At 35.4% G+C, this 18,798-nt stretch overlaps 1 protein-coding gene across 8 annotated transcripts in view; it reads right to left on the bottom strand.

Annotated features, from left to right (window-relative positions):
* LOC127069279 (SKI family transcriptional corepressor 2) overlaps positions 1-18,798 on the bottom strand; it is a 95,980-nt gene that overhangs the window by 15,558 nt on the left and 61,624 nt on the right. For 3 of the 8 annotated variants that reach the window (XM_051006102.1, XM_051006103.1, XM_051006095.1), the window contains 4 exons: positions 4,815-4,914; positions 4,426-4,718; positions 3,597-4,189; positions 3,043-3,386 (listed from right to left, as the gene is read on the bottom strand). In XM_051006102.1, coding sequence (XP_050862059.1) covers positions 3,043-3,386; positions 3,597-4,189; positions 4,426-4,718; positions 4,815-4,913 — 1,329 coding nt within the window. In that variant the 5' untranslated portion in view covers position 4,914. Of the gene's footprint in view, positions 1-3,042; positions 3,387-3,596; positions 4,190-4,425; positions 4,728-4,814; positions 4,915-5,038; positions 7,940-13,982; positions 14,988-18,629; positions 18,760-18,798 lie in introns of those variants that run through there. The other 5 variants (XM_051006096.1, XM_051006098.1, XM_051006097.1 and 2 more) reach the window with 4 other exon arrangements.

Here is an 18,798-nt window from a genome sequence, read left to right as displayed (position 1 = left end):
GGCATTTGATGATAACTCGTGTGCATGTGTAGATAAGTATGCTTGTGTGCGTATATGTGTGCGTTGGACGATCGTTATCTCATGCAATTGTTGGATTTTGTCATGCAAGACTCGTGTTATGGATCGATGAAAGGATTTTCCATAATATTAACGTCAAATCGTTTGTGACGAATAAGGGAGAAGGAGAAGAAGAAGAAAAAATGTCGTATTCCAACGACAAAAAGAACGAAAAGAAAAGAAGAAAATAATATTAAATTAATCACCGATAAATATCTAACACGTAGCGTATTCATTCATACGCGATTATGACGTATACTAAAAAACTTTACATTATGTTCTACACACAAACCATATAATTATCTTACAAATTATATATATATATATACATATATAAATAATAATGAATAGAAAAGATAGTATTCGCAAAAAGAAATGAAAAAAAAAAAAAAGGAAAATATTTATTTAATTGATTTCTTTTAATAGCTTTGTTATAGGGTATAATATATGTTGATGAATGTTATCGTTATGATAGTGTGTATGGAAATAATATCGTTCATTTAATTATATCATTTTAGTAGCAATATATACATATATACATCTATACAAATATACATATATATATATCATCTAGGTGAGTCTATTACGGATCCTACCAATCGGCATCACACGAGCCGTTGAGTTTGTAATGGTTACGGAGTATTTACTGACACAATAATTATCGCGATTGACGAGGGCTGCCGTACGAGCAGTCAGACCGCAGAGCAAATTCTAGGGACATCGAGTAGTATTACATGGGTAGACATCCTCACCCCCATCTATTACATAGCTACCTATCGTATCCTATCTATAACCCTTTCGTCTGTCTCTCTATCAAGCCTATGGCAACGTCAAATGATCGATTTAATCGCGATATATTCTATTATATAATAAACTCAATTTCAAATCATCATTATCATCATTATCATCATCGTCATTTATAAAATCACGAGTTATCCGACCTTCTTATATTTCCGTCAATTTTTTTTTTTAAATCTCTTTTAAAATTCTCTATCATCTCTCTTCCGGTCTATCTTCATTGATTACACCATTTGTTTAATTGCAACAAACCGTGGCAACGCGATAGATTTTTAATAGACGTGATCGTTCGCTCGTCTATCAGAAAGAGTATTTCTTTTACTATTTGATCGACGAAATGTTTCATAGAAACTTCTTATCGATTAAAACTCCAATTTATCTTCTCCTATCTTATTAAAAATAAATCTGATCTGAACATAATAAACAAAATTTATCACATACTTCGTTAACGATTCAATCATCAACGAGATCGATCAATCGTTCTAATCTATAAAATTCAATCTTGTTAAATTATAATAAAATATATCGCTGTATATATCATTTGTAAATATATCAATACCAATAATTCACTTGTGCATATATCTATATGCAAACTATACACACGCGCGCAAACGTACAATATCGATTAAAAAATGTATATACCTAATGATTAATTATGCACATCGATGTAGTATAGAATCCCTTATCATATTTCTTATCAATTCAAGCTTCTAACGTTGTTAAACAAATCACTTGAAGGTTAAGATAATGCATCTCGTTAATCGAGGTTGCAGTAAACCATTGCGTGGTATTTATTTGTGTACTTTAAATGGCACGTGACCATTGTTAAGTTCTCAAGGGAGAAACAGGTTACAAACGGTAATACACGTTACGTTCGATGCCGGTAAACACTTGACACACGCACACACGCACACACACACACACATTTTCTTTCTCTCTCATTGTTGAGTATAGGACCACGCTAGAAATATGTTATAACGTGCTTCGTCGCTTTCGTTTTTGAATTTCTCTCTCTTGTTCTCCCCTTTCGCGTCGACGAGCGTGTAATAGCGTGGCAAAAGTTATGCGTGCAAAATTACATGTACGCGAGTAGGTACAATCGCCCTTTCCATGAACCCGCACGCGACTTTAAAGGGACCGAAGGGATGTTCTTCGATTTGGAATGTCCAAGTTGTTCTAATATATCATCGTTTTTAAAAAAGATTTCATCCGTTTCCTTTTTGTTTGACTTCGAGTTGAATTCTGCGGATTAATTTATAATAAATTTTGATTATACGATTAAACGATACGACATTGTTGTAACGTAGAAAGTGAAGGAATATAATTTTCTCAAGGAAATAAAAAATTTTTCTTTTTCCTCGTTTATTGTCTCATTTCTTTCTGTCTTTCTTTGTTTCTTTCTTTTGATCAATTTATTTCGAGAAGAAGTAGATGTAGTAGCGAGATCGTCGGTAGAATGATCGTCGATCGTTAATCATTCGATAGTGAATAAAGTGTTTCAGGAGAACTTTAATAACGGAGTATATTTACGTTGTAAATGAAGCAGTAGAGTACTCCACCCAACTCATGAGAGATCCCACGCTCCCCTGTAAACGAAAACGAGCGCGTCGACGTCTTTCGCGTAACTCGATACGGACAAACAGTTTTGGTCCTAGAGTTAATCGAATTGCTTTTCTCGAACATTACTTACAAAATGAGTTCTGTCCGTGTTTTCCCTTTTTTTTTTATTTCTTTTTTAAACAGGGAAAAGAAAGGAGGGAGAGAGAGAGAGAGAGAGAGAGAGAGAGAGAGAGAGAGAGAGAGAGAGAGAGAGAGAGCACAAAATTATTTAACTCTAAAATAAATGATTAGAACGAAACAATAGTTTCATCGCGCGTTTCTTAATAATTAACAAAAAAATCTCAAGAATTATAATCTAAACAAAAAGGATCTACAATACGCGTGTACAAGGATGGAAGACATTGATGAAATATAAAACTAGTTAATAAAGATAATTAATCGATTTGTCATTGATTTTTTTAATCGGAAAAAATGAAAGAAAATCGGTAGGTCGCGATGATCTCGAATATTATCGATCATGTTGTGCGATTGTTGATCGATAAGAAAGAAATCGTAATTGTGGGAGGAGCTAACGATATAATTACATCGTCGAAACAAATGATATGGGAACGAATTAAATCGACTCACCGTTTCCCGTGGAGGACTCCAACATTGAGGAGATACGTTTCTACCAGTGGAATGACTAGCGATACCAGAATTCGTAGCTGAATGAAGATTATGAAGGGTCGCGTTAAGCGGCGTCGCTGGATCGTCCTCGGTCGTTTCTATGTCGACCTCGTCGTCGGAGTTTTCCTCTTTGCCATTGGAATTGGCGTCCTGAGACGTTTCCTGAAGCGAGGCGAGTGCTTGTTCACCGATCGGTGGACCACGAATGACCGGTCGAAATGCGGACTGATGTAACGGAGGATTCATCGTTGGTATCAGTTGAGGTTCGGTTGGGCTGGAACCACTTATCGGCGGTGCCATTGGTCCTGCCCGAAGAAAATCGATTGATTGATTGGATCATAACGCTTAGAAAAATTTATTGGATATTTAATTGTTCCATTTATATAAAAAGAAAAAAAAAAAAGAAGAAGAAGAAAAAAGAGCTTATCAAGGAATTGCGAACGACTCCTCGTCGATGGATCAATTTAACGCACGATATCGAGAATGAGAGAGAAAAAAGAGACGAGATTCATTACCTGGAAAAAGGACAGGGCTTCTCTTGGCAAGCCAAGGTAATGCGTACGGTGGAAATGCAAATCCCGGACTTTTGGCTACGGCCACGGCGGCTGCCTGTTGATGTTGATGCCAAACGTAATCCATAACGAGACTCCTGGACAATGGCAATGGTAATTCCGGAAATGGTGGTACTCTAGGATGCGTCGGCGATGATACGAGAGTGGAAACCGGCATGGTCGGCGATGATCTTGGCTGTTTAGCCGGGCTAGGTGATTCTCTGGCATTCGGATTACTCAATAATCTCTTTCTCGTACCGCCATTGAACATCGCCTTAACGTCCTCCCAAGCGTGTACCACTTCGTCCGGCGGATTACCAGATAATTTCATATGCCTGCGCCACGAATTGAAATTGGCCGCGTCCGGTTGTACGTATTTGTCCGACGGGCCGATTCTATGCGAGTGGAAGATGAATTTGTTCGGTGAAAAGAAGAGACCGCAGTAAGCGCATTTGATACATTTTGCTCTCGAACTGTTATAACGTGCAGGCAGGAACGCACCACGGCAACCCCAGGCGCACTCGTGATGAACGGAGAATGCGAAATCTTCCGGCAACCTGTGATCAATCCCACAAACTTTTGTCTTCCTCTAAATTCGTATTTTCCAAAGGTTTAGAAAAAGGGAAAGGAAACGATAAAAATTTCGTTCAACCTACAGATACGCGACGAGAGAAAGGAGAAAAAGAAAGTGAGAGAGAAGAATCAACGAACGGGAAAGAAAAAAAAAAAACAGAGAGAAAGAAGGAAAAGAAGAATAAGAGGAGAACAGAGAACAGAGAAAGAAAAAACTCACCTAGGTGGAGCGTTATCACCGAGAAACGATTTACAAAGTCTTTCGGCTTCCCTTCGAGTGATCATTCCGCATCTTCTCGAAGACACCGGCATCGCACCAGCACGACGTAGTATCTCTAACTGAACGGGTGTACATTGCACGCACGTAATACCCAACGCGACCCGACGATTATGGATTTCGTTGTAGCTGAATTGCTTCAACAAGGTATTGCTAATTTGTGCTAGGCAAAGCCTTTCCTGTCCTTCGATGACCAACGAAACGATGTGAATCCCATAAAGCGATACGGTACCAACCTGCAACTCCTATAGTTTTAGATGTACCACGTGGTCCCAACAAAAAAATTCCGTCTAACGCATATCGTCCCTACGAACGAAATCTTTCTTTCTTACTTGATTCGGCTTCGAATGAGATTGGGATTGCGACGATTGTCCAGTCGATTTTTGAGTTCCGGTCAACGGTGGCATCGACAACACCGCTGGACCGTCCATCCTGTAATGAAAAAAAAAAAAAAAAAAAAAAAATAAAAACGAAACGAGAAAGATTGCATCCTTGTCTTATCTTTCTTTCTTTTTATTATTACTATTATTATTATTACTATTATTATTATTATTACTTTATCGTTATTATCGCTTTCTTTTTTCTTTCACTTTTCTTTATCTCTCTCGTCCGCCACCGAGCCGTTGTTTTTCTTTTTTCTTTTTCTTTCTATTTTTTTATCTTTGCATTCCTCACCCTTCCCTTCGAATTCAAATCTTTCGAAAATCTCCGTGAGATATGCGAACATGTGCGAACGTTGATATTTTTCAACTGATGCTTTTGACCCTTTAATTCGAAATAAATAAGCTAACGTAACTCACGCCCATACGCGTTTCCACGCAATGGCGACTGGCCGGTATAAAAAAACCAACTGCACGGATGGAAGCTCTTGCTCTTCATCCCCTTCTCTCTCTCTCTCTCTCTCTCTCTCTTCTTCCAACATTTCCTCCCCCCTCCCCCACGCTCGTGTAATTATATTTATTACATTTTATCGATTACCTTGTCCGCTCGAACGAACGCAAAGTCCGCCGCCATTAAGCGTGTTCGCGCGCATTTAGCTCAATTAAATCGGCTTCGTCGGGTTGCTACTATTCTCTATCTTTCTCTTTCTCTCTCTCTCTTTTTTTCTTGCTCTCTCTCTCTCTCTCTCTCTCTTTCTCTTTGTATTTGTCTCTCTCTTTTTTTATTTTTCTTTTTTTTTAAACTTCATTTCCCTCGATTTTTCAAACGATCGACGAGCGAAAGAATAAGCTTGGAATTTTTTAATCGTGAAAAGAAATTGTTCGAGGGTGATTGAGTCACGTGACCCGTCCTTGACAGATCTTAATTATCGGTTAAGTTAGAGAACGATTAGGTTCTTTTTTCTCTCTCTCTCTCTCTTTTTTTTTTTTTTACATCCTTTAGAATTTCGACAAAAATGTTGGCGAGATTTATCGAAAAGTTTTTTCTTTATTTTTGGGATAAAAGAAAATGATAGCAATTATTTTAGTAAGAGAGGGAGAGATAGTTACGATTAGATCAGTTATTACATCTGTTACTTCTATTGTTAGATACGGTACGTCATAATAATCTTGTTGAGAAAGTATAATAAATTATATCGAAACAATTTCTTTTTTTCATCTCCCAGTTTATGATGGAAATTTAAAAAGAAAAAAAAATATATATATTTTTTTTTGAAGGGGACTCAAGAGTCTTCAAATTTTTATAGAGCATTGATTAAAATACTTGAATCAATAATCCACAAAAAAAAAATCTATATATATATATAATTTTTTTCATCTAGCTTCAATTGTTGCGTACTCATGAAAATGACTTACAAAATTTTATTTTACTAGTATAAAATCGACGAATAAAAATTATTCAACGCTGAATATCGAAAGGATAAGAAAGAAAATAACGAAGGACGAAAACCATGTATGCTGAGAATAGAGCTTGATAATGGAGGATAATTTTATCCTCTTAGTCCTTGCGAAGACGCCTACGAATATATCCTTATTCATGCGATTAAGAGAAATCGGATGAAGAAGGAAACGAGCGATGAACGATGAACGATGAACGATGAACAAAGAACGAACAACGAAGAAGAATCATTATATAATATAGCATAGGTTCGTCCTTGCTAAAGGAAGAAAGATAAGATAACTCGTTCCATTAATTTAACACTCGACGAATACTTTATTGGGATTGTGAATTTTCCAAGGACTGAGGAATTAAGTGTTCTCTCTTGGATGAACGAACTTCTATAGGAGAGGGAGCAAGTGCCACGTCGAGAAAAGATAAAGAGATGGAGGGTACGACGAGAATGGAGGAGAAGAAGGAGAAGTAGGAGGAGGAAGGTGAGTTAGGAAGGAAGGAAGGAAGGAAGGAAGATAGAAGGTAGGAAGAAAGGATATATACGAAAGAGAGAGAGAGAGAGAAAGAGAGAGAGAGAGAGAGTGAGAGAGAGAGAGAGGGAGGAAGATACTGTCTCGGTGTTGATTTTAATTGAAAACGCTTCCATGAAGGTACACGTCGTGCAAACCGTTCGTTCTTGTACGCGTGCGTGACTCCTCTCTCTCTCTCTTTCTATCTTCCATGCACACGAATAAAGCGAATCCGCCGCAACGAGAGAGAGAGAGAGAGAGAGGAGGGATAAAGAGAGGATGGTGGACGCCAGCAAACGTCCCTGGGGATGCTGGTACGCGGGGGTAATTCAATTTGACACCCCCACCCGCGCTTAAACAAGGCAGCACCCATCCAAACCTCTCTCTCTCTCTCTCTCTCTCTCTCTCTCTCTAGGTCTCGTTCGTTCGGTCGTTCGGTCGTTCGTTCGTTTCTCCTTCCACTCCTCTCTTCGTCGTGCAAATTAAATTCTCATCCACCGTGAAACAATGTCGGTGCCCGACCCGGAACAACCCCCGGCCATCCCAGCGCGTACCCTCTCTCCTCCACCACCCCCTTATCCCTTCTACCTTCACCATGTCTCTCTACTACTCCTCCTACCTTACTCTTCTATATATATATATGTATATATATATGTGTGTATGTATATATACACATACATATATATCTCCTTCTCTATCTATCTCTCTTTAGTACCTACATAGTCGTCAGGTGTACAATCCGAACCCAATTCGCTCTCTCTTCTATCCTCTTCCCATCTCTCCTCTTCTACTATTCGTATTGGTATCTATTCTCTATCTCTCTTCGTCAATCCACTGGTCAGCGGTCGTACGGATCGGATTCGAATCGACCGCATTAATTACTGGCTACTTACAATTAGTTCGAACGCCGTGATACAACATGCCTTCCTCTCCTTCCACCCCAACTCGATATCTTACATCTTCATACATACGTACATATGTATCTATGTATCTACGTATGTATGTATGTATATATGTATCTACATCGATAGTGGTGTATTATGTATATCTCGTTAAATAGAATTTATCTACTCTTTGATCAGTCTTTTTCTTTTGAATGTATCTCTCTCTCTCTCTCTCTCTATATATATATATATATATATACATATATATATATATATATGTATGTATGTATGTATGTATGTATGTATGGAAGATTTAACATGTATCATCAGTGGTAATCCTTCGTTTCATACGATGTCGCACGTGTACGTGAACGTAATTATCGACATTCATTAGGGACTCGTTAAACGTGGGTTGATCATTGATCTATAAACGTTTGATTCTAATTATACAATGATAAGTCAACGATCGAATTCGGACAAATAAAATATACTAAAATATTTCGAAAAGCTTATTAAATACAGATCTACGTAATGTATATATAATATCATAATATAAACGAATACGAGCAAAACGATCATTTCTTTCAGAGATAATCTAATAAAATTAAAAATCCCATAAAACTCGTTCGTTCGACGAGTTCCATTTTTATCGATTAAACTAAAAGAGAGAGAGAGAGAGAGAGAGAGAGAGATGGACGATAGTGCAAACGATATAAACAAAAAGAAAAAAATGAAGAAAGAGAAAAATAAAATAAAATAAAAGAAAAGAAAAAAAAACGAAAGAGGGAAAAAGAAACAAGCAAAATCTCCGGGATAAAACGAAAAAAAAAAAGAAGAAAAAGAAAGGAGATAATGGAAAAACGTATATCGTTTGGTCTACTCGTAGATCGTGAAAACTCGGCCGTGTTTTTGCAACATAACCATGCATGCACACGCGCATTCTGCAAGATGGAACGAAAACGCGTTTTCCTCTCAGCCTCGATAGAGAGAAAAAAGAGAGAGAGAGAGAGAGAGATAGAGATAGAGATAGAGATAGAGATAGACATAGAGATAGTGATAGAGAAAGACAGAGACAGAGAGAGAGAGAGAGAGAGAGAGAGAAACGAAGTCGCGGAATATAAGCGTACCCGTGGGCTCGCAGATTATTTAAATGCAAACACAGTGTTGTAGCGAAGCGCATTGTTCCCCCAACCCCCTTTTACCCCTCACCCTCACTCACTGTACCTTCTCTCGGTTATTTTACAATTCAATCTGCGATCCTCCGCTTCTCTCTCTCTCTCTCTCTCTCTCTCTCTCTCTCTCTCTCTCTCTCACTTTGTCTATCCCTCACTCTCTCTCTCTTTGCAAGCACCAAGCAGCAGGTCCATGAGCGCGTGCGCGCGCACGCAACGACCAATGTGAAACGGGGAAACGCTTCTCGTTCGTTCGTTCGTTCGTTCATTGTAACGTTGTTAAATCTCCGTCCTTCCATCATGACTCTATTCCAATTCTACGTCTTTCTTCCTCTTATTGTTAGTTCTAGTCGTCTTTTCTATCTATCTCTTTCTCTTTATCTATCTATCTTTTTCTTTCTCTGTGTTTGTCAATGTCTGTCTGTATCTATCTATCTATCTATCTATCTATCTATCTATCTATCTATCTATCTATCTATCTATATATGTATGTATGTATGGAACTATCTATCTATCTATCTGTCGATCTATCTATTTTTTTCTATCTCTACATCTTCACCGAATACCAATACTATCTTCCAACTCTCTCTCTTTCTCTCTCTCGGTAATTGTACACTCCCCTCTTTTGCATAATTTATAAACCCTTAAGGATTCTCTTAAATTCGATGATAGCTTTCCAACGTAATCTCAAAGTTATTACATTTATAATACGAAGGATTTTTTGAAGTATGTATTATATATATATATATATATATATATATATATATATATGTATGTATATATGTATGTATGTATGTATGTATATATTTCGATCATTTGCAATTACTATTAAATAATAATTATGAATGATAAATTTATCGAATTTTCAATTATGTAAAGATGTCAACAATGTGATAAACGTCTGCACGATTTTTAATCTTTTTTTAATTTGAGAAAAAATATGTTATAGATATTTCTAAAGTTTCATGTTAATAAATGTTTCCGAAAATCTTCGTTTCCTTTCATCTCCTTTTTAATTCTAATCTTTTATTTATATATGTATAATTCTGTCTCTCTTTCTTTTTCCCTTTTATAATACTCAGATAATAATTCCAGAAATATGTCCCTATATTCAATCCTAAATTTTCTAACACGAATCCAAAGCAAAATAACATTTATATTCATCTATGCATATATAATATGTAGGACATATATATGATAACATATAACAAATGATTAACGCAATATATTTCTCCTTACATACAAAGCTACGATAGAGAAAAAAAAAAAAACAAGAAAAAGGATAATCCAAAAAACCCTCGACGAACTTTTAACAAATTTTTATCTGACAAAATTATTCAATACAACATATTCCTCGTCCGGCAGAAAGAAAGAAAGATAACAAAAAGAAGAAAAAAAAAGAAGCAGAGAAAAAAATCAGAAAAATTGGAGAAAATTCGTATAGAGAGAAGGAGAGGCAAGGGGGTCAGGGGTTAAAGTATCAAAAAAATCCTCGTTCAAATTTTAACACCTTTTATCCGGATATAATTGTCGGGAGAGCGCGTAAAACGATGAAACGTAAAATGTTAAAACACAAAGGATACAAATGGAAATGGATATATATATATATATATACTATGTACTATATACTATATACTATATATATATATATATATATATATATATATATAATCTACATGTTGTAAACGTTTTGTAAAATTTCATTCGGATTCCATTGTAACGAAGAGAGAAAAGAGGTTCGTAGAAGCGGCTTTGTCGTAGCTCGGACGGCAATTATCCTGATGAAAACGTCGATCGCATTTTAATTCGTTCTCTGGCAATATACTAACGGTGGTGGCAGTAGTACCTTCCCTCTGATCCCCTCCCCCTCTTTCCACCTCTTTCGACGATGCCCCTATCCCCGTTCATCCTCTCTCCCTCCCATACTCTTTGGGTCGTCCCTCTCTTCTCCATATACCAATTCGCCAACCTCTTTCACCATAATCATCGTCCCTCCTCTCACCTTCACCCGTAGCTCCCGCGATTTCCCACGTTAAATGCAATGTAATCTACAAATTTGCACGCGTGCGTTGAGTACCTGATTGCCCCTGCCGTCGAGTGCTTGTGATTGCTATCGCAAAGTCGATCGTCGATTTTGCGAAGTCATTTTGAGCGTTAACTAACGTTCCTGTTGACACTTTGCATATTAATCGGTACAATTAAAACCGTAGGAACGATTTCGATTTTCGATCTTTTTCGAAATCGTTCAATTATTAAGAGAGAAAGAGAGAGGGAAAGAGAAATTTTGTTTTTTTTTTTTTTTTTTTTTTTTTTTTTGATAAAATTATCTAAAAATCAACGAACGTTTCTTCCTTTTTTTTGTTTATTCTTCTTCTACTTCTTCTTTCTTCTTCTTTACGTTCGATCTTTGATCCATATTTCATAGAGCTTTGATACTCGAAAGTTATTCGATTCTTCAACGAGTATTTTGGTGTTTCACTAGAAAACGTATCAATCATTTTAAGTCCCCATCTTTTTTATCGTTCAATTATTAAAAGTGAGAGGGAGAGAGAGAGAGAGAAAGAGAGGATTAAGTACGATATTTTCCTAAAGAAATTATTTGGAAATTATTTGACATTTATACTTCTTTTTTTTCCTTCAATTTTAATTTTTAATCGATACTTTATACATTGACGAAGCGTCAATACTCGCAAAGTATTACATTTTTCAAAGAGCACCATTAAAACGTTCAAACGATTTCAACTCCGATCTTTTCCGACGGCAATTATTAAAAGAGATAGAGAGAGAGAAAGAAAGAGAAAAAAAGAAAAAAGGAATAATTAAGATTTTCTTCAAAGAAATTATTTAGAAATTAACTGACGTATCTTCTCATTTCCTTTTTCGTTCAATTTTTAATCGATATATCATACATCGAAACGTTAACAATCGGAAGCCATTCAATTTTTCAACGAATGGGTATCTATCATTAATACGTACGAATCAATTGATTTTTTCCGTCTTTCAATTACAAAAAAAAAGAATGAGAGAGAGAGAGAGAGGGAGAGAGAGAGAGAGAGAGAGAGAGAGAGAGAGAGAGAGAGAGGAACAGTTAAAATTTTTTTCTAAAGATACTAAAATTAATGAACATTTTTTTTCATTTAATATATTTCTTTTCCAACTTATTTGTTTATACCTTTCGTTTCTTTTTGTTCGTTTGATTTTTAATCGATATTTCATATATCGAAGCGTTAATACTCGAAAGTTATTGAATTCTCCAAGAGTAGTCGATTTTAATAGCCCGATCGAAAGATAATCCACCGAACGTCCCATACAGTACATATACACAGAGATATATATATACACACATATAATATGTACATATACATACACGTATATATATTTTATGATACCGAGTGGACAGTAGAACGTTTTACTTTTTGAAATCTACCCTCTCTTTCTCTCCTCTCTCATTCTCTCTCTCTCTCTCTCTCTCTCTCTTTCTCTCTCTCTCTACTCGAATGCGTTAAACAACGCTGCAGGCCACTGGAATATCTCGAGAGGATTAAAGAGATCATACGTTGCTCGTGTCATCAATTTAATAATCGAAATGTGCACGCTTTCATACCAGCACGAAAGAGAGAACCTCTCGAGAACGAGAGTCTTATCTTTATTATCATGTTTGACTATGTTAAGAGATAGAATTAAAAAAATCGTAGGACTATCTATATCTATCTATCTTTTTGTGTTCTTTTCTTTTTTTTTCCTTCTTCTTCTTCTTTTTTTTTTTTTTATCTTTTTTATTTCTTTTTATAAGTAAGTTTTATTAATAGTTCTTATGCATTGGTTTTTTTTTTCTTTTTTTTTTTTGGTCTTCTGAAAGAGAGAGAGAGAGATAAATAGAGAGAGATTAAAATTAATTCCATTGATAGATCTAAGTATCATTCTATTGTAATTTTATGTAATTGTTCATAATGAATTTGTTATTATTTTTATATGTTCGTCTGCGTGTCTTTTAATAAAGCCAAATTAAAAGTTTTAAGTTGTATAGATATATAATGTAAAGTATATGAAGTTAGATAATTAATGTTTATTATTGTTAATATTATTACCGTTCTTTCTCTTTATACAACGATTTATTATTAATATTTGTATCCATGCATTATTAATTATTTCAAGATCTTCTTTATTTCGTGTTAATATGAAAGTATATAAAAGAAAAAGTGGGATAAAATATTTTATTCGTCTTGTTAAAATGAGTCGAACGAATTATTACTCTGCGATAATTAATTATCATCTCGATGAGAAAAGAAAGAAAGAAAAGATTAAGAAGGAAATAAATAAAAATAAAAAGAAAAATAAAAGAACTTATGTTAGTTATTTGTTAAGTTATCCTTCAGGAGGGATCGAATCTCTCGATCGGTTAATCCTAATCCAAACAGTTTATGGCATTTGTTCGTCGAGTGTACCGTCGCGTATCTACGTCTGGCTACAGTCTCCCCATGAAAAGAGAGAGAGAGAGAGAACGACCCCTTGTGTCTCCCATGGGACCAGTTTACCCGTGTACCCGTGAATCGACTATCAATTTATTTAGCAGCGATCTGTTTTTTAAAGAAGCACTTTTTACGACACGTTTCGAAAACACTCTGGAACGAACTTCTTTTTCTTTATTTTTTTTAGAGGGAAGAAAAAGGAGAAAGATAGATAAAGTACCATAGGAAAACAATTTTGAAGATCGTCGTAAATCATTCGAAGATTTGCGCTGGATCTTTACGAAATAATTTTGCTTCGAATTGATTATTTGATAAATCAATTTTTAAGCCACGAAATATAAAAATTAAATGATCCGATAAATATCTTTTGCAGAGGAAACAATTTCGATACGAATATTTTCGTCTCTTTTTAAAACTCACAGAGATGATCGTTATAAATCATTCATAAAACTTATACTCCTTCACGAAGATCGATCATTACAAATCTTACTTACGATTCACACCGAAAACAAATATATATACATATATAATCGAAAACTAATGGCGTGATTAGTCAGAAGAAACTAACAAACCTGCTTCCAAGGGAGATTCATGCGTGATTTAAAAAACAAAATAAAAAAAGAGAAAACATACCTGCATATATATATATATATATTTATATATATATATATATAAAACAAACAACAATTCCCACGAAGATGGAAACAACACACCAATAACGCGAAGAAGAGAGAGAATCCTTCTCGAGGAAATAAAAAACAAAAAATAACTATAAAGAAATCACTAGAGTCCTTCTATCAGATCCAATCTCTCTCCTTTCTCGAATCACTGATTTATTAGACGAACAAGAAGGGAGAAAAAAATCAGGAAAAAATTAAATAAAAAACGAACGAACGAACGAGCGAACCAACGAGCGTACGAACGAACGTACGAACGAACGTACGAACGAACATACGAACGTACGTACGTACGTACGTACAAAGAAAAACAAAAAAAAGGGGAAGGTAGAACAAACTTAGTTTTGTCACGACTTGGTTTAAGAATGTACGATACGAGTAAAACGCGAACGTGAAGAGAAGGAAACGAACGAAGAGATTCGAGTAAGAGCGACTGGCCACAAAACGCAGCCCGTATTCCGTTACGTACTCCGGAAGACTTGCTCTCCACCCCTAAGTTTCTCTCTCTCTCTCTCTCTCTCTCTCTCTCTTTCTATATCTCTATATCTCTCTCGAACTATGATCTATCTGTCTCTGTCTTTCCCACTCTTTATCTCTCTCTATCTAACAGGACAGAATTGCTCCCTCTCTCGAATATCTCGCGAAACGAGGCCGGGGAGGCAAAGAACCGCCCCCGAATGTGCCACCCCCGTGACAGCCAACCCCAATGCCGTTGGTAACGTGGCTGAAGGCGGAGCTTCGTTCTCTTGGCTCTCTCGTGGGTGGCTCACCTCAGGGGTAACTACAAACACGTACTTACCGAACATTATTATCGTGCCCGCACTCTCGAGCCACGCGTACACATATACCTACGTAGTAGATATACACCTACGTATATATATTTATGTATGTATGTATACGTATATATATATATGTATGTATGTACGTATGTATGTATATGTTATAGGGGGATGTGAATCCTCTTGATTTTCTTTCTTTCTTTCTTTCTTTTATTCTTTTTTCATTTTTTCTTTTTTTCTTTATTTTTTTTTTCTTTTTTTTTTTTTGTTCTTCTTCTCTATATATTTTTTTCTCTTCCTTTTCTTCTTCCTCTTTACGTCCGAACAACGCTTTTGACTTTTCCTTTTACATACTTCTCTCTCTCTCTTTCTCTCTCTCTCTCTTTGTATCTCTTTTTCTCTTCCCACGCTTTTTCTTTTTTTGCTATTCCAATTTTATTAAAGCATTCTCATGAAGACATTTTTTTTTCCTTTTCGTCGAATATTTTTTTCCCCTATAAAATCATGCTCGAAGTCACGTTGACCTTTTCTCTCGAATTAATTATCGATCGATCGATCGATCGATCGATCGTTTTATCGATCGAGTCCTTTTTATCTTTTTTTTTTTTCTTTCTCTTTCGAACAGGTTGACCTTTCAGATTCCTCGAATGAAATCGTGGGTGTTGTAGTTTGCAGTGTTTTATTTTTCAATTAAATCAAAATATCAAAATTCGATCCTGTGCGATACGTTTTTTTCTTTTCCGAATTGATTTTAATTAATATTTTGTGACTTTTGTATTTTGATCAAGTTTGTACTACGTGTCTTTAGATCGATTAACGGGTCACAGTGTATTAGTATAATTATAATAGAAATTATGTGCGATTGTGCGCGACGATTGATTAAATAATCGTAAAGGACAAACATCGTTAATACTTATGTTATTAATTATGTGGACGAAGGTCGATTTATTTTTCCTTTTATTTTTTTTTTGTTATTTTTTATAGATACATTTTTCTCTGCTTTTTGATATTTTCATTTTAATAGTATGTGAATTTTCGTCTAGGATTTAATTCGATCATATGAGCATCTCTCTCTCTCTCTCTCTCTCTCTCTCCCTCCCTCTCTCTCTCTATCTATCTATCTATCTATCTCTCTCTCTCTCTCTCTCTTTCTCTCTTCCTTCTCTCTATTTGAATACGTTCATCCCCTTAAGATTGATCTTAATTAACCTTCGTGGTCTCAACTTTCGTTAATCCTCGACGGAACTTTAAATAAAATCAATTGGAATTTTTAAATCGATTATAATTATTGATCATTTTATATACTAAACAATATTCGATAAAATAATTACGAACGAACGAACGAAATATATTCGTTCTTCCTTCATTTCTTTCTCCCTTTTAGAATATCGTTCTTTTTACAAAAAAAAAAAAAAAAAAAAAATTAAAAAAAAATTAAAAAAAAATTAAAAAAAAAAAAAACCGTACCAATTTCAATCGAACATCGTAACAATTATTACCATTGCAAGAACAATCAAATTTATTGACGTTATTAATTAATTATTAAGAAAAATATAAATAATCTTTTCTTTTCTTTTCTCGCGTTCCATTCAAACGATAATACTCTCTCTTCGCTCGCTAGATTTTCTACCATAACAGAAAGGAAACAAAAAAGAAAAAAGAAGGAGAAGAAAGTCAAGAGATAAAAATTGAATATTCTCCCTCTTTCTCTCTAAAAAGAAGAAAGCAAATCTTTTCTTAGTACGAGAGAAAACCAACCACCCCTTCAGAACGAAACACCGTTTAACGAACCGCAAAAGAGGCTGGTGCAGTTTATACCCCAGTTGGCCATTATGATTTTTCCCGCCCTTCGATGTAATAAATATCGTAGCGCACCCCTGCCAATTATACGGCACTGGTCCTCTCTCTCTCTCTCTCTCTCCCTCTCTCTCTCCCTCTCTCTCCTCTTTTTCCCAACTACTCTCACTTCCGATACACAAACGATAGACAGGATAGATACAATGACGAGCATGGTGCGAACATAAGGTCGAATCGAACATGCGCTCGCGAGTTCTATACGTTTCTACCCCTCTGTCACCCCTATTCCTCTTCTTCTCCTTCTTTTTTCTTTCTTTTTTTTTTCTATATCCCTCCGTGGCGAGTCGAGTGTACGAAAATCCGTGACTGCATTATTTCATTAATCGTCATGGTCACCCCTACCATATACCCCTCTCTCGTATATCTTTTTACTACGATCTTGTAACAACCCTTAACTTTCTCTTTCTCTCTCTTTTTCTTTCTCTATGTATATGCGTATGTGATTTGTTTCCCTTCATCTTCTTCAAAAATCTTTCAGAATTATAATCGCGATTAACCATCGATCGTTCACGCGAACTCGAACGAATAATATTGATAAGATCTCGATTATTAATTAACGATCAAACTTTTCTGATCAAGCGTAATATCTCTCACTTTCTCGTCTTTATCTCCTAATCCTCTTTAATTGCGCCATCGAGAGAACACCGTGTATATAAGACGGGGATAGAGATCGAGAAGGAGAAAAGAAAAAAGAAAGTTCAAATATCTCTCAAATATTAAATAAATTTTAATAACAGTTAAGAAAATTTTCTATGCGAAAGGGATGTATCGTTAAAAAGTGGAGGGTGATGTTCGATCTCAAAAAAAAAAAAAGAAAAAAAAGAAAAAGTATTATAACAATAGAAAGAATAGTTAATAGCTAATAATAAGAAAGATATGGAATCAACGTTCTATTAGTAACGTCTCTCTGAAATCCCGTTTATATTCTTCATTCTTTTGTACATCCATCACGATCCAATTATTGACGTTACGATGATGATTATTATGGCCGTTCGATTCTTCTTCTTCGTCGATAAAATTAAACGAGGTTTATCGCCGATCGTGGAATAACGATGCTCTTTACGAAACGAGCTGGGTAACGAGCGCGCACCCTTTTCCTAAAAACCACATTGGCGATTTTCGTTTGTAAGAAGATGAAGTGGTTAAGCGAACTTCTCAATGAGCTACCGAATCGTGGCGAGAATCGCTTTGATGATGGCGCGTGCCTGGTATTAAACCTAAATTCTATCTCCGTCTCTCTCTGTTTGTCTGGCTGTCTATACGTCTGTCTCTTTCTCTCTCTCTCTCTTTGCATCTGTCTATATCTATCTCATCCCTTCTTGATATCGAAATCCCAAAGCGTATAAAGAAGCATTGACTAATTATAATATGTACTTATCTATAATGAACATAACTCGTTAAAGCTTGTCTAATGAAGATCGTTAATTATCTAGTTAAATATAGATAGATACTTGTCTATTGTTAACTTAATTTTATATATGTATATATATATATATGTTTGTATTAGTTACGACGCAAAGAACGTTTAAATGAAAGATTGATTCCGGCTGTGGCGAACAATTTTGAAGCTTTGTTTATTAACTTTATATTAGTTTCATTAGTAATTATCGATTAGTATTGTGCGAATAAAATGTTTAGAGAGAGGAAGAATATTCTTTTTAATTAATCAAACGATTTCTTTCTTATACAATTAACCATAATGCTCTTTATATTATTTTCACGTTTAATTATTAATATACGTTACGTAAATAAATGATTCTAGAGCTAAAGTTGCTCTTTTTCTCTTTTAATATTATCGAACGATACTTTTGATCTCACTGTGTAAACATAGAAGAGAAAAAAAGAGAAGAGATCGAATCGACGGTCTAAAAAAGAGAAGAAAGAAAGAAAGAAAGGAAAGATGCGGATACATAAATGATATATATATAACATTTAAAAGAAAAGTCATGCGGGAATATGTATCGTACCTGGTCAAGAGAAGTTTCACTTATAGTTAGGAGTATTTGCATAACAAGATCCAATTTCCTCGTTGGTCGTCGGTTCTCTTTGGAGGCGACGATGCGTACAAAATTTGGCGCGAGAAGGGTCGTAATCGACGTGCCTCCTCCAGCTCGTCGTTGCCGTCGTTTGCCGAGA

The sequence above is a fragment of the Vespula vulgaris genome, chromosome 15 (genome assembly GCF_905475345.1).
Source record: "Vespula vulgaris chromosome 15, iyVesVulg1.1, whole genome shotgun sequence".
In the NCBI taxonomy this organism is placed as follows: Eukaryota; Metazoa; Arthropoda; class Insecta; order Hymenoptera; family Vespidae; genus Vespula; species Vespula vulgaris.
The sequence above is the reverse complement of the archived record's forward strand: the minus strand, read 5'-3'. Positions and strand labels throughout refer to the sequence as shown.